The 21210-nt window shown below is 41.9% G+C and overlaps 1 protein-coding gene and 1 long non-coding RNA gene across 5 annotated transcripts in view; both read left to right on the top strand.

The window, feature by feature from the left end:
* The window catches only part of LOC131105876 (uncharacterized), a 265039-nt gene that overhangs the window by 221585 nt on the left and 22244 nt on the right, over nt 1-21210 (top strand). The gene's annotated exons all lie outside the window — the stretch shown is intronic.
* Nucleotides 1-21210, top strand: part of mdfi (MyoD family inhibitor) — a 58551-nt gene that overhangs the window by 21670 nt on the left and 15671 nt on the right. For 3 of the 4 annotated variants that reach the window (XM_058055080.2, XM_058055082.2, XM_078798445.1), the window contains 2 exons: nt 6061-6447; nt 8015-9918. In XM_058055080.2, the coding sequence (XP_057911063.2) occupies nt 6061-6447; nt 8015-8268 (641 nt within the window). In that variant the 3' untranslated portion in view covers nt 8269-9918. Of the gene's footprint in view, nt 1-6060; nt 6448-8014; nt 9919-21210 lie in introns of those variants that run through there. The other variant, XM_078798444.1, reaches the window with a different exon arrangement.

Consider the following 21210-nt stretch of genomic DNA (forward strand, 5'->3'; position numbering starts at 1 on the left):
TCAACAATTAATAATATTATATTAATTGTATTATTAATATAATTATTATTTATTTAATATTATTGAACAGTAATAATAATAATTCTTATTATTATTATGTGCTTGTGTCCCTTTTTTCACAAGCATTTTGTAAACAACAGACCACATCAAATAACGAAATTGATAAAACAGCTACTTCAACCATCAAAAGGTTGACTCAAGCCTTGATGCCAGGTTGTATGTTGAGTTTAAATAAAATACTTTGGAAAGAACAGGCGGGCCGTATTCAAGCACTTGGCGGGCCGGATGTGGCCCCCGGGCCGTAGTTTGCCCACCCCAGTCCTGACTCCTGGCCTTTATGAGTTTGTCTGTTTGCATGCCAGATCCTGCTATAGTCAAGCACTCGTGCACGCTAACTCGACAATTCAAAGTCCTTCCAGGACAATGCAAACTTCAAGGCTCTGCTGGACGTAATCCCCTTCATCTGTCACCAGCATACATCCTGGCGGGCTCACGGTGTTAAAAGCTCTGTTGTCCGAAATGCTTCAACAAGACAGGTACACGGGGCGCTTGATGAAGTGAGGGAGAAAAAGCAGAAGAGACAAAGCAGCAGCATAGTTTAGAGGAGTTTAAATGTAGTTCCTTCCTCGCTATACGCATGCACACACTGGCCGTGGAGCTTGCCAAACATCTGGAGCAAAGTTAGAAAACGCTGAATGAAAAGAATCTTAAATAACAGTGGATTGGTTGTGCGACGCCGGACGTGAGCCAGTTTAAACAGTCCTGGTTGGGTTATCTGTCTCGGAGCGGTTATCGAACAGACGCTTTTATTGCCAGTCATGTTTCATCGCCAGCGTTTAAGACCGCACTCTCAGCGTGTGTGCTGGTTGCGTGTGCTTGGGGGGGCTTCCACTTTGATTGTCTGCGCATCTGTTGTACTCGAAGCGGCACTGCCAAGCCTCACCGTGGCTTTAGACGTCATATGCGTTCAGGACATGAAAATGGGAGTTAGAAAGAGCTGCGTAATGCTGCCATAACCTTTCATTGCATTCTTCTTTTGAAGTTATGGGTTTAGTTTGGCAGCAAACGTGTTTTTCTGCCTCCCTTTTTCTATAGCGTAGACTAGAAAATAACCACACCGTGTAGTAAAATTCCCAATGGGAAAATTAAGTTAATTAAATCAAAACAGGAAATAGTACATTATTATTTCAATGATTTTTTTTTATTTTATTGTGTATAATTTTACTACACGGTGGTCGAGTGGTTAGCGCGCTGACCTCACAGCTAGGAGACCAGGGTTCAATTCCACTCTCGGCCATCTCTGTGTGGAGTTTGCATGTTCTCCCCGTGCATGTGTGGGTTTTCTCCGGGTACTCCGGTTTCCTCCCACATTCCAAAAAACATGCTAGGTTAATTAGCGACTCCAAATTGTCCATAGGTATGAATGTGAGTGTGAATGGTTGTTTGTCTATATGTGCCCTGTGATTGGCTGGCCACCAGTCCAGGGTGTACCCCTGCCTCTCGCCCGAAGACAGCTGGGATAGGCTCCAGCACCTCCCGCGACCCTCGTGAGGAAAAGCGGTAGAAAATGAATGAATGAATGAATGACTGGTTGTTTGTTTATATATGTCCCAAAGACAGCTGGGATAGGCTCCAGCACCTCCCGCGACCCTCGTGAGGAAAAAGCCGTAGAAAATGAATGAATGAATGAATGACTGGTTGTTTGTTTATATATGTCCCAAAGACAGCTGGGATAGGCTCCAGCACCTCCCGCGACCCTCGTGAGGAAAAAGCGGTAGAAAATGAATGAATGAATGAATGACTGGTTGTTTGTTTATATATGTCCCAAAGACAGCTGGGATAGGCTCCAGCACCTCCCGCGACCCTCGTGAGGAAAAGCGGTAGAAAATGAATGAATGAATGAATGACTGGTTGTTTGTTTATATATGTCCCAAAGACAGCTGGGATAGGCTCCAGCACCTCCCGCGACCCTCGTGAGGAAAAGCGGTAGAAAATGAATGAATGAATGAATGACTGGTTGTTTGTTTATATATGTCCCAAAGACAGCTGGGATAGGCTCCAGCACCTCCCGCGACCCTCGTGAGGAAAAGCGGTAGAAAATGAATGAATGAATGAATGACTGGTTGTTTGTCTATATATGTCCCAAAGACAGCTGGGATAGGCTCCAGCACCTCCCGCGACCCTCGTGAGGAAAAAGCGGTAGAAAATGAATGAATGAATGAATGACTGGTTGTTTGTTTATATATGTCCCAAAGACAGCTGGGATAGGCTCCAGCACCTCCCACGACCCTCGTGAGGAAAAAGCGGTAGAAAATGAATGAATGAATGAATGACTGGTTGTTTGTCTATATATGTCCCAAAGACAGCTGGGATAGGCTCCAGCACCTCCCGCGACCCTTGTGAGGAAAAGCGGTAGAAAATGAATGAATGAATGAATGACGGGTTGTTTGTCTATATATGTCCCAAAGACAGCTGGGATAGGCTCCAGCACCTCCCGCGACCCTCGTGAGGAAAAAGCGGTAGAAAATGAATGAATGAATGAATGACTGGTTGTTTGTTTATATATGTCCCAAAGACAGCTGGGATAGGCTCCAGCACCTCCCGCGACCCTCGTGAGGAAAAAGCGGTAGAAAATGAATGAATGAATGAATGACTGGTTGTTTGTTTATATATGTCCCAAAGACAGCTGGGATAGGCTCCAGCACCTCCCGCGACCCTCGTGAGGAAAAAGCGGTAGAAAATGAATGAATGAATGAATGACTGGTTGTTTGTTTATATATGTCCCAAAGACAGCTGGGATAGGCTCCAGCACCTCCCGCGACCCTCGTGAGGAAAAAGCGGTAGAAAATGAATGAATGAATGAATGACTGGTTGTTTGTCTATATATGTCCCAAAGACAGCTGGGATAGGCTCCATCACGCCTGCGACCCTCGTAAGGATAAACGCTATAGAAAATGGATGGATGGGTGTTTTTGTACTCTTGCTATCTTTCATTTGAGTTTCACGTACCATTTATTTCAGGATGCTGGTTGACCTCCGGGGTCAATAATCTGTTCCAGGGTTAAACAGCTGCTGCTGTTGCGTAAAATCCCATGATGCTTTATTAGGTGGTTAGAGAGATTCCCGGCTTATTTAGAACATGTCCCTCTTTGCAAAAGCACGCTGTAGCGCAATGGTGGATTCATTATATCATTATATCGCTCACCTGCTTGTCCTCTGCCATCCGCCATGTGACGGTTGTTGTCTGATGGCCTGTGGCTTAATCTAGGAATGCTTTATTTCCTAGTATTGATGAAGGGAACCTTTGAAAACATCACATAACCATAAGGGGACCGTATGCAGCCGACCCAAATGGCACCTTGGCACCATGGGTGAGGTACAGTTGTCCAGACTGCGGCATGTAAACCATCAAAAGGTTGTCTTAGATTAACTCTGACTACTTATAAGTCATGTGGCCAGCTTGTATGTTAAAACCATATGTTACCATTAGTGCATCAAAAGAACAGCATTCATTCATTCATTTTCTACCGTTGCTGGAGCCTATCCCAGCTGTCTTCGGGCGAGAGGCGGGGTACACCCAGGACTGGTGGCCAGCCAATCACAGGGCACATATAGACAAACAACCATTCACACTCACATTGATTTGGAGTCGCCAATTAAGAGAAACTCCACACAGAGATGGCAATTGAACTTGGGTCTCCTAGCTGTGAGGCTAGGAAACTAGCAACAATCCCGTCCATCAATGTTCTACCGCTTCTCCTATTTGACAGGTGGAGACCAGAGGCAGACCAAACGTCTTTCTGCAACCACGCCTGCAAACGTTGCACAGAGTGTTTTTGTATTGTTGAAATATGCATGGGCACTTATACTTGTGCTTTTTGGCATTGGCGGTGCCATGGTGGTACTTCCAAGTTACTGACACAGTCTAGCAACCTGACAAGACCCTGGCGTTTGGAAGTGTGTCTGACGAAATGGTACCGTGGAGCACACAGTGTCCACACCAATTCATCTAACCACAACACACACATTTCGACTATGTGATGGTTCAGTGCGGCTGAGGACTTGACGTTGCTTCTCGACACAGTTAACGTTCAACTTCCTCTTGGCACGGTGGAGTTAAATTTGGCATTGGTGGATGTAACTATGCATTGTTCTGTTTGACAAAGCGCTGCCAAAGTAAGCTCGGCCTCATGCGGTTCGATCTAACTGTTGATGAATGATGGTTCTTGATGAAGCCGCGTATGAGGGATCATGCATCACATGTGTTCTGCTGAGGCTTTCCGCCTTTGTCAACATGAAATGAATCGTTTAATCGTTTGATTAAATGACAAACTTCAGAGCAGTGAGCATTCCAACCGAATCCGAATCCTACAGGTCGGTGGATGAACATTGGAATACCGGCCAGGATCCTTTGCCCACCAAATTGCACCCGATCATTAATATCAGAACTTTCAGAAGGTTTGTCCTTTAATCGTTTGTTGTTTAATCATTTGCGTTTGATTAAATGATGAACTTCGGAGCAGTGAGCACTCCAACCGAATCCTACAGTTCGGTGGATGAACATTGGAATAACGGTCAGGATCTGATCGCTTAGTCCTTTGCCCACCGAATTGTACTTGATCATTAATATCAGAACTTTCAGAAGGTTTGTCCTTTAATTGTATGTCGTTTAATCGTTTGATTAAATGACAAACTTCAGAGCAGTGAGCATTCCAACAGAATCCGAAACCTACAGTTCAGTGGATGAACATTGGAATAGCGGCCAGGATCTGATCGGTTAGTCCTTTGCCCACCGAATTGCACCCGATCATGAATATCAGAACTTTCAGAAGGTTTGTCCTTTAACGGTTTGTTGTTTAATCGTCTGATTAAATGACAAACTTCGGAGCAGTGAGCATTCCAACCGAATCCTACAGTTCAGTGGATGAACATTGGAATAACGGCCAGGATCTGATCGGTTCGTCCTTTGCCCACCGAATTGCACCCAATCATTAATATCAGAACTTTCAGAAGGTTTGTCCTTTAATCGTTTGTCCTTTAATCGTTTAATCGTTTGATTAAATGACAAACTTCAGAGCAGTGAGCATTCCAACCGAATCCTACAGTTCGGTGGATGAACATTGGAATCACTGCCAGGATCTGATCGGTTAGTCCTTTGCCCACCGAATTGCACCCGATCATGAATATCAGAACTTTCAGAAGGTTTGTCCTTTAACGGTTTGTCGTTTAATCGTCTGATTAAATGACAAACTTCGGAGCAGTGAGCATTCCAACCGAATCCTACAGTTCAGCGGATGAACATTGGAACAACGGCCAGGATCTGATCGGTTCGTCCTTTGCCCACGAAAAATTGCACCCAATCATTAATATCAGAACTTTCAGAAGGTTTGTCCTTTAATCGTTTGTCCTTTAATTGTTTGATTAAATGACAAACTTCAGAGCAGTGAGCATTCCAACCGAATCCGAAACCTACAGTTCAGTGGATGAACATTGGAATAACGGCCAGGATCTGATCGGTTAGTCCTTTGCCCACCGAATTGCACCCGATCATGAATATCAGAACTTTCAGAAGGTTTGTCCTTTAACCGTTTGTCGTTTAATCGTTTGATTAAATGACAAACTTCGGAGCAGTGAGCATTCCAACCAAATCCTACAGTTCAGCGGATGAATATTGGAATAACGGCCCGGATCTGATCGGTTAGTCCTTTGCCCACGAAAAATTGCACCCGATCATTAATATCAGAACTTTCAGAAGGTTTGTCTTTCCTCTGGAATCTAATGCTTGTTGTGAAAGAGTCTAGACAAGTGGGATAAAGGTTCAACAAATTCAAGGCTTGTCCTTTCCTTTGGGCGTGGTTCTGTGATTGAACTCAGCTTTAGGGAGCCTCCTGGTGTTTAAGTTGGCACACATACCAGAAGATAATTCTCAGACTGCCTTGTATTTCGACATAAACATTGAAATCACATACGTATTGTAATAGTAATGGAGAAGTTGTTATCGAGTCTTGATGTGATATGAAGTCAGTATCTCTCAACAATAACTTTTTTGTCTCTCCACAGGTCAACCGACAGCCAGATCCACACCCATCCACCCCACCCAACCATGTCGGACGCAACCAAGCAGCCAACTACGCAACGGAACCAAACACCACGCACACACACACTCCCCCCACTGTCCGCATCCCACGCCTCACACACACGCACTCCAATCCGGCGGGGACAGGAACGGCGGCCCTCATGAGCATCCCAAACTGGGCTCCCTCCCACGAGGAGGCTCATCCACCTCCTCGTCGTCGTCAGCAGGACCCAAGCACGGCAAGAAGTTGCAGTCTAACCCTTCCATCACCTCCCAGAGCAGCAAGAGGAGCAAAGGAAGCTCCAAGAGCAGCTCAAAGAGCAACAGTTCCAAGAGCAACAGCTCCCAGATTCCCACAGAAGCACAGGATGGTAAGATGCGGCGGCGTGCTTCAACGTCAACATTCCGAGTGCTACAACTCGACGGCTGTGACAGCTTTCAATTGTTTACGGCTGAACGTTCGACTTTTAGGGCATGACTCAACAAACAGCAGGAGTATGGCATGAATCATTTTAATATAGACGCCTAACCTTGCACTAACTTGGCAGCATAGTGGAACAGTGGTTAGCGCTGTGTCCTCGCAGCAAAAAGGATCTTAGTTCTCATGCATTTTTGTTTGGAGTTTGCATGTCCTCATTTTTAATACGGACTTTCCAGAAAGTAACATTTTAGATTTAAATCATGAAAACCAAAACTACTGGACATTTTGATTCTAAATAGCAGAATAAAATCACACTGGAGTCATAAAAAAACAAATAGAGAAAATAAAAAAATTTACAATAAATAAATAGCCAAAACAAGCATAAAAATCATTTTTTAAAAAGTGAAAAAAATGCATAATGAAACAATAATAGTAATAATATAATATAATATAGTATCATATAATATTAATAGTGCCAATAAAAAAAATTAAAATTAAATTAAAAAAATAAAAAAAAATTAAAATTTAAAAAACATAATAAAAAGCATAAAAATCATTTTTAAAAAAAGCAAAAAAATCTAACGTACCTGGACATTTTGATTCTAAATAGACTTTTGCAGAATATAAACAGCAGAATAGAATCACGCTGGACTCATAAAAAAACAAATAGAGAAAATAAAAAAATTTACAATAAATAGCAAAAAACATAATAAAAAGCATAAAAATATAAAAATATATTTTTTTAAAGCAAAAAATCTAATGTACCTGGACATTTTGATTCTAAATAGACTTTTGCAGAAGGTAAACAGCAGAATAAAATCACACTGGACTCATAAAAAAACAAATAGAGAGAAAAAAAAATAAATAAATAGCAAAAAACATAATAAAAAGCATAAAAATCATGTTTTTAAAAAGCAAAAAATCTAATGTACTTGGACATTCTAAATAGACTTTTGCAGAAGGTAAACAGCAGAATAAAATAACATAAAAAAACAAACAAAAAAAAACAATAAATTAATAGCAAAAAAAGCATAAAAATCATTTTTTTAAAAGAAAAAAAATGCATAATGAAACAATAATAGTAATTGTGACAATAAATGGTGAAAATATATATATATAAAAAAAAACATCATGACAGCAATGTACCCATTTTGGGAGGGGAGGGGGTCATCTAGAAAAAACCCAATATTAAAATCAAGATCTGGCTTGCATTAAAATTGCAGGGTGTGTAGGCAGGACGGCTGCGTCAGCCATGTAGTTAGCGTGACAACATAATGTGTAATTTACCAATAAATTCAACAAAGAAGATACTATGTGTCACGGTGGAAGTACTGCATAGTAACATTATCCATAAACAAATGGGCTAAACTCCTCTGTTTGTTGTCATTAACGGTACTTTTAATACGGCATTTTATGATCAGTGGTATAGTGGTTGAGTGTATGGGTGGATGCACTAACTTGAAATTTCAATTTCCTGGTAAAAAGTTCAATGACAGTAATTTGCATTTCATCTCCAGACTGCTGCGTTCACTGCATCCTGGCCTGCCTCTTTTGTGAATTTCTGACGCTGTGCAACATCGTGCTGGACTGCGCCACCTGCGGCTCGTGCGCCGGCGACGACTCGTGTTTCTGCTGCTGCTGCGCGTCCGAGGAATGCGGTGACTGTGATCTACCGTGCGACATGGACTGCGGCATCATCGACGCCTGCTGTGAGTCCGCCGACTGTCTGGAGATCTGCATGGAGTGTTGCAGCCTTTGCTTCTCCTCCTGAGGTTCACGGCCGGCGCGCACTTGTCTTGATTCCCATCTCCAGCGAGCCCCCGGGAGCGACTTTAATCGGTCTCTTGTCAAAAGCTGCAAAGTGCTACGTTCGGTCTTTGTTGTCGTAGCTCGGCTCGGACTCCGTGGCCGCTCGCTACGTTGGCTTACCGCAGTACGTCTCTCACAAAAGATGCGAGCGAACACGAGAGCGGTCAATGGTGAATTCCTCCCTCTTTTATGGATCCAACCATAGAACATAGGCCACCACGACACACTTGCATGTGTGCTGCAGTTTCAGCCGTCTTTCACCAGCGCGTGCGGACCGGATTGTTCCAATGGAGCCCCTTTGCGTCGTCTTAAGTGACGAGAGTTCTCCAAGCATGAAAAACGACCTCCAAAGGCAAATGAGAAAATGGATCCATTTAACCGGATTTTAGTGTTTCTGTTGATAAGAGCGGCGGCATAATGGAAAAAAATTGAAGCCGTGCTCTCAGTAGAACTGTCCCGGTCTGTCCTTGGCAAGGTTAAAGTCTTCCAGTTTGATTGCATGCCGTGGCCTTTGTGACACGCACGGCCCGAGAGACTGACGTTGGATCCACTGATGTCTTTGTCTGCGGAGAAATGTACAAAACACAGAATAATGGCGGCTTGTGGCAATATTATAGACACATTTCCTTTGTTCGTAAAGCGTCTCATTTCGCGGACTTAATCAGTAAAGAATCATGAGAGAGTCGTTCATCAGGCTGCAGATGAAGCGAATCAAATCAGCGCCGTTAGCGATGGACATCAGCGTTTTGATGGCGTTTAGTGTTCTCTGTGAAAGGAGAGTCCGCCATCAAATATCACTCCTCGTTTATAGTTCACGTTTTGTTTACTTTTACATTTCTTTGAGGAACTTCAGCTCTTCCATGGTCAAAACTGGTAGAAGAACCGAATGAAAGGGCAGCGATGGACTTTAATATATTTCATTTTTCTTTGTCACTCCCGTCATATGAACAAATGGCCTCGGCGGCTTAGCTCACTGCCTCCATTTCCGAGTAGATTCTAAATCTCTATTAATCCTTTTTTTTTGGAGGGGGGGGGCTAGATTGTAGTTAAGATATTTGCATTTCTTCTCGAATGTGAAAATCACATTTCTGTGTTATCAGGTTTGGCCAAGCTCACTGTAGAGCAGGTGCTGCTCAACGTCTAATTTAATCCCCGCCAGTGAAAGTCTCATGACATTATGCTAAGTTACATCCACATACCTGTAGTATGAATGGTACGCTCCTGATAACAGGCCCAACTCTCATACCGTCAGTCGTTTCCGCCAACCCAATACCTCTTTACTATGTGCTTTTTAAATGACTTGATGCAATCTCGTCCTTTTACTATTCAGTACTTGTGCAATTCTTTTTTTTTTTTTTTAATAAGTTTACTATGACTGGATCTTAGTTTCATACTTATAAACATGCTTGTATATAGAAGGGTTTGTGTTAAGTAAAGTGGATTAAAACCCTATTTCAGGGGCTCACCTTGTGGAATAGAGTGGAACCTTGGTTAGCGTATGCCTCAGTTAACATGTTTTTTCAGTTAACATCGAACATGTATGCCAGAATTTTCCCAAATTAATATATTTTTATCACCAAAACAGCTTTTTGGCTTGCTAATACCTAAAACAAGATGCCTCTGTTCTTAGAAATATTACCATAAAATATGTTTTTATAACTTTACAATTTCAAAAATTTTATGACATTATTTCTTATGGGGACCAGAGTTCAATTCCACCCTTCGGCCATCTCTCTGTGTGGAGTTTGCATGTTCTCTCCGTGCATGCGTGGGTTTTCTCCGGGTACTCCGGTTTCCTCCCACATTCCAAAAACATGCTAGGTTAATTAGCGACTCCAAATTGTCCATAGGTATGAATGTGAGTGTGAATGGTTGTTTGACTATATGTGCCCTGTGATTGGCTGGCGACCAATCCAGGGTGTACCCCGCCTCTCGCCCGAAGACATCTGGGATAGGCTCCAGCACCCCCCGCGACCCTCGTGAGGGAAAGCGGCAGAAAATGAATGAATGAATGAATGAATTTCTTAATGGAAAAATGGTTTTGGTTAACATCACTTTCATTAATGACGCTAATCCAGGTTCCACTTTATACGCAAAAGAGGGAATAATAAGGCCGAGAAGAGCAATGCTCACAATGCAAGTTTCTGGAAAGAAGAAGTGGAACTGGAGAAGTTGTTATGACCAAGTGTTTCCTGACATGTTTCAAATGGTAATCCTGGAAAGCTCTGGAAAACAATGCAATATTTCACAGTGCAGAGAGATTTATGATGCGACAACTGGAATACTACAGGACATAAAAATGCATTACGGTGACATTTTTTTGAGGGGGGGGTAAGATGCAAAATATTCCAAAGCCGAGAGTCAATAGCACTTTAACTGGGAGCTGCTTCTCTTGTCACCAGACCAACCAAAGATGAATCATGAAACAAAAATATATGAAAAAGATATGCAATGCAAGTGCATAAGAAAATAAACAGTATTAAAAGAATGGCCGCATTCCAGCTGCTTATACCACAAGGATGGTTAGCTTCACGGCTAAAAAGCTAACGCTTCTACAAGGTCGTTTGTATATACCGTATGTGCCCTGTCCAAAGTCAGCTGGGATAGGCTCCAGCTTACCCGTGACCCTAATGAAGACAAGCCGTATAGAAAATAGCCGCATGGTTGACTGCACAACCTAAATTGTAGTCGACTTTTAATTAAAACAGTGTCATTATTGTACCCTGACGTACATTTACACTCACATTTTTTTTGCGCTACGCGACATGAATTATGTAAAATATGTGTAATCTGTTAAAAGGATCATCAAGGACTAGAGCACATTCCAGTTTTGTGTAATGACATGGCGCATGTTTAATGGACATCAAATTGTCATTTACAGCAGCAATTTTTGTTCCAGTGCCAGCCGAGAGAGAGCGTCGGGGCTTTTGGCCCAACGGTCAGTGCTCTAGTATCCCATTACGAACGCAGGTTACACCAGGGGTCCGCGAATTTACTTGTGAGGAACTGCTAACACGTACTGTTGGTTTTGTATGAGCAGGAAAAGTTACTATGCTAACGTTTGACAACGCCATCAATTCGAGCAACGTAAAGCTATAATAAGGTCAAATTTGATCTGGGTGCCAAGTACATCGTGATTGGTTTATTGTTTATTGTTTATGACAGATCCCCATTAGACCTCACTGCAGTGAAGACTATTATCCTGGGGTCCAAAAAATTACATTTCAAACTTAACAATAAACATAATACAATAAAAAAAACAGTCATTACAATTAAATATAACTAAATCTAAACAAAAATCATCTGAGATGTAATGGAATACGCCCTGTGATTGGCTGGCCACCAGTCCAGGGTGTACCCCGCCTCTCGCCCGAAGACAGCTGGGATAGGCTCCAGCTCCCCCCCCGCGACCCTCGTGAGAAAAAGCGGTAGAAAATGAATGAATTAATGACTTCAAACATAATACAATAAAAACAGTCATTACAATTAAATATAACTAAATCTAAACAAAAATCATCTGAGATGTAATGGAATACGCCATGTGATTGGCTGGCGACCAGTCTAGGGTGTGCCCCGCCTCTCGCCCGAAGACAGCTGGGATAGGCTCCAGCTTTCCCCGCGACCCTCATGAGGAAAAGCGGTAGAAAATGAATGAATGAATGAATGACTTCAAACATAATACAATAAAAGCAGACATTACAATTAAATATAACTAAATCTAAACAAAAATTATCTGAGATGTAATGGAATACGCCATGTGATTGGCTGGCGACCAGTCTAGGGTGTGCCCCGCCTCTCGCCCGAAGACAGCTGGGATAGGCTCCAGCACCCACCCGTGACCCTCGTGAGGAAAAGCGGTAGAAAATGAATGTAATGGAATACAAACCTTAAAATTATTGAAGCCAACCAGAACCAGAACAATAAAAATTATTTCAATTTAATTTTTGCATTTTTTTTTCAATTTAATTCCAATGCTAAATTCTGCTTCTCTTAATTTTTGAATCTTGCTTTGTTATTTATCATAGTTAAATATAGTGGTAGCTTATTCCAATATATTACTGTTCTATACATTGTAGTCCTCTTTAATGCATTCATTCCTGGCAGAGTAAAGCGAACACCTGAAGCGTACCTGGTTCATAGTTCATAGTTCATAGTTCATAGTTCGTAGTTCATAGTTCGTAGTTGGTTGGTCTGGAACTAGAGAGCACATCTGGAGGTGGATAATACCTAAAGAATGCCATATCATGGGTGTTATTACTGGAAATACAGATTTTATGCACCATAACATTTATTTTCTGGTATACTGACATGATGCTCATACTGGAAGATGTTCTGTTCTGTTATGTTGTTTTATTTCCGGTCCCACTTCGTTAACCTTGACCACAAACATTTGTAACATTGCGGACCTGTAATCGTTATTTTGAGATAGATTTATTAAAAGTTTCCTGCTCGTAGTTTTAAGTCTATCTTAGTCCAGATGAACTGTTTACTTGATTGTCTCAATTATGTCAATTTGTTTACAATATCCCAACTCCGTGTTCATTTCAGTTGCTGTCTCGGAAGTCACATTCAAACTTGTTTTTTTTGTTTGTTTCATACTGAATAAACAATGTGAACTCCACACAACATGGATCGTTTGTCTTTCAAAACACCAAAATAATGCCGTGCACCATTTCCAGGATCAATTTGTCAAACTGATATCCTGGATGGAAAGCGACCCTTTGGGACGGCGTCTTAATTTGACATCCCTGTCTTGGACCATGTGCTGTAGTTCTTTGTTTTGAAATGGACTAAGTATTCCAGAGTGGACTTTTGGGTCACATTGTGGCTTCAATTGCTGTGAAGTTGCGCTTCAAATGTAGTTTTCGATTAGAAACAGATTGCTGATCATCTCCACGACTACTCCAGCTTCACGTTCCCACATTCCAAAAATATGCAAGTAAGGTTAAGTGGGGACTCTACATTGTCCATAGGTGTGATTGTGACTGATGATTGTTTGTCTTACGTACATGTGCCCTGTGATTGGCTGACCACCAGGGGAATCGTTGAGAGCGTACGTACCCGCCACGCTAGTGAGGACAAGTGGTACTGAAAATGGATGAATGGATCCTCTTACTGCGCCACTGCGACCCGACCTTGGATAAGAAGTAGAAGATGATGGATGCATGAGGCGCCCAATCGACATTTACAATATCGAAGTTCGGATTGTTGAGTTTTTTTGTTGGGTTTTTTTTTGCTTTACTGGTTATGTTGTGGCTGCACGGCGGTCGAGTGGTTAGCGCGCAGACCTGACAGCTAGCAGACCTGAGTTCAATCCCACCCTCGGCCATTTTTGTGTGGAGTTTGCATGTTCTTACCGTGCACACTCCAAAAACACGCTAGGTTAATTATCCACTCCAAATTGTCCATAGGTATGAATGTGAGTGTGAATGGTTGTTTGTCTATATGTGCCCTGTGATTGGCTGGCCACCAGTCCAGTGTGCGGTGTACCCCAGCTCTCGCCCGGAGACAGCTGGGATAGGCTCCAGCACCCCCTCGACCCTCGTGAGGATAAGCGGTTGAAAATGAATGAATGAATGGTTATGTTATGGTTGCACGGCGGTTGAGTGGTTAGCGCGCAGACCTCACAGCTAGGAGACCCGAGTTCAAGCCCACCCTCGGGTTTGCATGTTCTTCCCGTGCATGCGTGGATTTTCTCTGGTTTCCTCCAACATTCCAAAAACATGCTAGGTTAATTAGCCACTCCAAATTGTCCATAGGTATGAATGTGAGTGTGAATGGTTGTTTGTCTATATGTGCACTGTGATTGGCTGGCCACCAGTCCAGTGTGCGGTGTACCCCGTCTCTCGCCCGGAGACAGCTGGGATAGGCTCCAGCACCCCCTCGACTCTGGTGAGGATAAGCGGTAGATGGTTATGTTATTTTTATACTTGTGTATATATAAAACAATATATATGTATAATGATGGAAGTCTTGGGACACTTCCATTATTTCCTAAAAAGACTAAATACATGAAATAAAGATGTACTGTATGCTATTTCATCTGGAAAAAAGGTGTTCATTGCTCACACAGCAACATGTTGACGGAAAAGCAGTCACTCTGAGATAGCAGTAGAAATAGATCAAGGCCATTTTCTGTTATTTAAACAGGAATGTTTTTCATCCTTTCCTTGTGCTTTTTTTTATTTTTTATTTTTTACCATTAATATGTTGTCAAAAATGTCTTCTCTTAGTATCTGGAGCTTTTCCCGTAACCCCAGCAGATTAGTTGTCTGCAGCTGAGAGAGAGAGAAAAAAAAAATGGCAGAAATACGAGAAACGGCACAACAACTGGGCTCAAGCAGAACAGAATCCTTTAATGTGTTGTTTTTTAACAGCTTGCCAAAGTCGTTGAGCAGGAATGTGTGCTTCCAGGCCAGGATGTTCATGTGTGGAGAGAAAGTCAGGGGACGTTGATTTTTACTGATTTTTTTTTTTTTTTTTTTTGCCTTAATCCTTCCTTCATTTTATTCTGGTTGGCTGCATCTTGACGGGAGCCAGCACGAGTGTCTGATAAAAACAATGTACACAGTGTGTGTGTGTGTGTGTGTGTGTGTGTGTGTGTGTGGAGTTATGAGCACTTTTCCCTACGAGAATGAGGTGTTGGGTCATCATCCCGTCTCTGTGATGTTGAAAAAGGAAAGAGACGATGCTACTGTTGGTGAACATTGTGGCTGCACGGTGGGCAAGTGTTTAGCATGGTGACCTCACAGCCAGGGTTCAATTCCATCCTCGGCCTTCTCTGTGTGGAGTTTGCATGTTCTCCCCATGCATGCGTGGGTTTTCTCCGGGTACTCCGGTTTCCTCCCAGATTCCAAAAAAAAAACTAGGTTAATTAGCGACTCCAAATTGTCCATAGGTATGAATGTGAGTGTGAATGGTTGTTTGTCTATATGTGCCCTGGGATTGGCTGGCCACCAGTCCAGGGTGTACCCCGCCTCTCCTTTGAAGTCAGCTGGGATAGGCTCCAGCATACCCCTGTGACTTGAATGATTATAAAATGGCGAGTTCCATAGGAAATGACCGAGTATTTAGCGCGCAGACCTCACAGCTAGGAGACCCGAGTCCGATTCCACTCTCGGGCATCTCTGTGTGGAGTTTGCAAGTTCTCCCCGTGCATTTGGCTGCTCCACAAGAAAACACCGGGATGATCTTGTGTTTGTGTGTGTAGAGAGAGAAAAGTGCGTATATAAGGCGGATGACTCAGATACCGAGACCTCGAGCCAATTCAAGCTCCACAATTGGAATCGAGACACAGAGGACATCTTTGGACATCTGCAAGTGTTTTGCAGGAAGCTATGCTGCAGTCAGCCCTCATTTCCTTTTCCATGTACACACACACACACACACACACACACACACACACACACAAACTCAACAAATCAAAAATGATACACATCCCTTGCAGAAATTTCACATGCGCAAGGCGGGCACAGGGGACAAGTGGCTATTGAATATTAAGCATGAAATGACAAAGGCTGCATTCTAATGAAGGTGATGAGGTCAGACGCTGGGATGGAAATCATAAATTAATACTCCTCTCATGACAAGCCACTCGCCCTTGGCTCACACCAACTACAGCTCTCTCCTCCTCTTCCTCCTCCAGTAGAGTAAAAAAAAAAAAGAGAGTTAGAGGAAGGAATAGTTGATTCATTATTAATATGGGGTCACAGCAATGCCGCAACACACACACACGGCAGAAGTGTGAATACGCCTGATCGTGTTCACGTGTGACACTTGTAGGAGACGACAACAAGGTAACCTCCGCGTGTAGCTGCAGCTTTGTTGTTAGCGTTTGAAGGACAATGTCAACTTTGGATAATTCATTCATAATTTCCTGGAGACAATTAGGATGCGTACACTTTTATGGCAACTGATGTATGACGGTGCGGTGAACAATGTTACATTCAATGTCACAAAATAGCGCCAAGAATTAAGAACTAGTGATGGCGTGTCTCAGCGGAAGGATATGCACCAGAAAGCAGTGTGTGACGCGTGCTGGGCGGAGGAATACATTGTGTTGCCTGCGCAACTACACTCCAAAAAAACATGGCATTTTTTACGTTTTTACGGGTCCTCAGCTTCCGGGTTATATTTTAAATTTTATATATTTATTTTTTATTTATTTTTTAACCTCCTTGGGGTGGGGAGGTTGATATATTTTCTGTCCCCCGACATGTAAAAACGCATGTATCCAGGTGGGCTGACATTGTGCTGCCCTCCCTTGTAGTACTGTTGCTTTAAGAGCAAGGCATCTCTGGAGGGAGGGGGAAATCTTGCGAGAGTACGTAGTGGAGCTCCCGCGAGATCAGGAAGTGATGCCGGCAAGGTGGCTAGCATCACAGCTTGTGGAAAATCGCTGTAAACACTAATGTAAGTTGAAAAGTACATAAAATTAATATAATACATTGAAATTTAAAGAATTGGACAATACATATCGGTGGATGATATTGTACGTTGACGATGTTTACACAGAAAAAGGTTGTGTGCTAACCGCAATATTGGCCAATATTGGAGGGACGCGCTGAGCAGCAGTGCAGGTGAGTATCGCTAAAGTTAGCTTGTTTTTGTAATTATGTGTGTTATGTGACTCAGCAATTAACAAATATGTTGTTGAATCCTGTTTAGAGGGGAGAGGTGATGTGTTACTTGCAAAGGGTGTAACAGCTCCCGTTCAACACACTGGAAGAAGTAAGTTAATCTGCCTGTAATGTACAATATTACACTGATTTGAAGATGTAGCTGTTCAATTGCGACTGTGTAACATCGGAAAGTATGTGCCGAGGGAAAGTTTAATTAGATTTTTTTGTATTTACTTTTTTTGCAAGCCACTACGGTTGTCTATTGTATTTAATAACCTTTTATGTTTTCAGGAAGTGCAATTTTTGGGGTGTTGGTGCAAGTCAGGATAACCGCCACCTAGTAGGACCAATATTGAGTGCTAGGGACAGAGGAAAGCAAGTAGAAGTGTTCACCTTCACTTGCCAATCAGTTGTCATTAATGCTGAACATTCCATGTCCAGTCGGGAATAAACACCCACATAAAATGTTGTGCTTGGTCCGGTCCTTCCATCGACCTGGCCACATACAATTACAAATGGGAATAAGAACACTCATTTTACATAAATTAAAAAAAATAGCACAAAGGTTAAATAATATAGAATTTTTGTATGATGAGAAACAAAACAAAAAATAAAGTAGCAATTTTAGGAAAATTATCCTGGATAAAAGTTAAAATGTTACAATTATAAAGTCAAAATATATAATATTACAAGAAAAAATATTAAAATAAAGTTTAAATAAAAAGAATAAAGGGAAAAATGAGCAAAGAGAGGACAAAAAGTTCATAATGAGAAACAAAACAAACAAAGTAGCAATTTTAGGAAAATTATCTTGGATAAAAGTTAAAATGTTGCAATTATAAAGTCAAGAGATAAAATATTACCAAAAAAACATTAAAAGAAAGTTCACATATAAAAAATAAAGGGAAAAATGAGCGAAAAGAGGACAAAAAGTTCATAATGAGAAACAAAACAAAGAATAAAGTAGCAATTTTAGTAAAATTATCCTGGATTAAAGTAAAAATGTTACAATTATAAAGTCAAAAGATAAAATATTACAAGAAAAAACATTAAAAGAGTTTAAATATTAAAGGGAAAAATTAGCAAAAATAGGGCTCATATTAGTAATACAGTTAATCAAAGCCGAAATGCAGGCTGTGTTTTCTTAAAAAAATTTTTTTTTAAATGTGTCCGCATTAAAGTGACCTCCACACTTTTTCCGTATGCAGCCCCAGGTGGAAAAAGTTTGGACACCCCCTGCGATATCAGCACAAATCCCACTTATTACTTGTTTAGTCACGTGGAATATTAAAAGGCATGACCAAGTGATATTACTCAAACAGTGAACAACAGTGAGCACCCATTTTTCGCTCTTAATTACCAGTGTTCATCTTATATTAAGGCTTTTGAACGACACAAGGTTCCACCGTATTTGCTAATTGCATAAAGTCAACGTGAGGTCAAATCCAAATAGCGTCGGTAAGTATGTCGCTTTGAACTAAAAAGGTTTGATTGCCCTGCGAGCTGTACATGAAAGGGAAGCGGGCCAGATGTTGAGTCAGTCCTTACAAAGAAGCATTTCTTCCTCTTGCATATGTATCATGTGTACATGTGTACATGTCACATAGAGGAAATGTAGGAGATTGTGGTTTTAAAACCGGGTCCACCATTACTCTATGCATCAAATATGTAAAAAAACAAGAACAGCAGCATATATTTCTTATGAAGCTACGCACAATGTGGCTCGCACTGTGTTAACTTTTGCCTTTTGATGATGCACGGCAGCTTTTTTTTTTACGAGCTAAAGCAAACCTAAATCACTTCAAGCGGACAAGCTTGGATCCGAGACAAAAATGTGTGTTTACTGTATCGAGTTACTGCTGCTGCAGAGCTACTGAGGCGACCGCAGCCCAGTGGCTTTTCACCAAATGCAAACACATACACAAAGTGCACAGACACAGAGGCAGCAGCCGGCCCAAGAGTGGGCGGAGCACTGCCTGGGCGGAGCACGCCAGATGACCGTTTGCGTGCGTGAGTCTTTAAAAAAGAAGTATCAAATACCGTCTGATGTGCGTTTGACGTAAGAGAGTGAAAACTGGGGTCAGCTTTCTACAGCTGCTTAAGTTCTGCTGGCTGCGGCGGAGAGAACTTGTATATTTTGTCTTTATAGCCGCACCTCGTTCCCAATACGCGCTAGGAGTGATCTTCTCATTACAAATATCCAATCCCTGCCAGCTTGAAAAAGGCCCATACATCTTCCTTACCAGACAGTGACAGATAGATTAATCTAGTGAGCTCGATCCCGATGCTGTGAGAGCATCCGTTAGATAATGACTCACTGATGAAATATCTAAGACAGTCATTTTAATATCCATGCATAACCTGGAAAAATGTAGCAGAACAATCTAAGATGCTGATCTAGGGTCAGCTCGGTCATTTCCCTACAGGTGTTTCTTGAGCATTATCTGACATTAAATAAAAAAAACTTCTATATCTGTGACCGGAATGGATGACAGTTATCGGTATTAGTTGGATTAGGGAAATGTGGGAAACCGAAAGAGCCTTCAGAGTCACGATTCAATGAAGATAAACGTCAGCAAAGTGGATTATTTGTGTAAAAACCCTCCTCGCTCCAGTCCTTAAAGTCCTCTATTGTGCAAAATCGACTTTTTTAATTATGCTCTAACGGTATTATGTGTCGCTAGAGTCTGTTCATGACCACCAAAAATATGATCAAATTTATCATCTCCCGGACTTATGAGACAAGAAGCAATGAAGGTATTTGCTCAATTTTGCTAGCTAAAGATAAACGCAAACACATAGTCTCACATATACTGACAAAAGATACTTATACACGCACCCACACAAAAAAAGGACTAATGTGACAACTGACAGTTAAGATGGAAAAGCAAAATGTTCCAGATGCCTTGATGCCCCTGCAAACAAAGGAAAGATGCCTTGATGCCCCAGCGAACAAACAAAAGGAGAAACACCATGAAAGCAGTTCAAGCAAGGGCAGTGACAAAAACTGATTGTTCCAGGACTCCAGCCTCAGAACTCCAGCCTCAAGAGTATAAAAGGCAGGGAAAGGAAGGCTGCTTTTTTGCAGTTGTGCTGTAATAAGACCCACTTACTTGTAGGCATACAGAGACTGCAGATAAGCCCGGACGTCTGTATTAGGTATTGTTGTCAGGAATAAATAATCTGGTTCTCATTCTATGATTTGGTTCTTTTAAGATTCCCTTATACTCTATTCGAAACCCAGTGAGAGTCCTCAGGGGGAGGATTTCTACAGCACTCAAAAGGTTGTGGTTCAGGGTGGACATTATGTCACCTCTGACACTCCCCTGGTCGTATAGACTGTACTTGCACTTCACAGAAAACAATATTTTAGAGCTGTAAGTAGATTGGTAGATTCACCTCAGTATTTTTATGCCCTCTGACTGGTTGATCAGAGCAAAACAGAGCAGAAGATGGTGACAAGTTGCCTGCTAACCATAAATAGCAGAAGAGAATGCTAGGATGAAGAGAAATCTTCTTGATAATAATATTCATCCCATGTCGGCCGGCCCTGCCAACTAGTTGTGCCTTTATTATTTTTCAAGTAGTCGGTAACTCTTAAAACTACATAACTCTGTGTTCTCAGTGAGAGCTGAAAAATGCAGAAATTGAGTGATTTAACTTTTAAACCAACCTATAATGAGTGCTGCGTTCGCAAACACACACGTGTCAGGACATGGGTGGTGCACGCAGAGCAGACACTGCCACTTAAGTGTTGACTTTCATCTGTGTGGGTGGGAGATGCCCAAACGCGACCCAAAATCTTTGCTCTCTGTGAAGTATTCCAGTTATTTGGTTTGTTGTATTTTTGCCCTCATGACTCACACTAGGAATTATAAATCTACTACTAGTACTACTACTACTGCTTCAGATACAACTCCTGTTTGTTGCTCTAATTATGGACAATCAATCGGTTTAACGACTATCTTGTTTACAATCTCACCTGACTCACTTGTGGCTAGAAGGGTCATATTTAGAGAAACGTTTGTGCTGCTTTAAGGGTATGTTGAATTGTGAAACTCTAAATATGGGATAGGCGGCACAGCGGTCGAGTGGTTAGCAGACCTCACAGCTAGGAGACCAGGGTTCAATTCCACCCTCGGCCATCTCTGTGTGGAGTTTGCATGTTCTCCCTGTGCATGCGTGGGTTTTCTCCGGGTACTCCGGTTTCCTCCCACATTGCAAAAACATGCTAGGCCACTCCAAATTGTCCATAGGTATGAATGTGAGTGTGAATGGTTGTT

The sequence above is a fragment of the Doryrhamphus excisus genome, linkage group LG18, assembly GCF_037039965.1.
Source record: "Doryrhamphus excisus strain RoL-2023G ecotype Guam linkage group LG18, RoL_Dexc_Guam_v1.1, whole genome shotgun sequence".
In the NCBI taxonomy this organism is placed as follows: Eukaryota; Metazoa; Chordata; class Actinopteri; order Syngnathiformes; family Syngnathidae; genus Doryrhamphus; species Doryrhamphus excisus.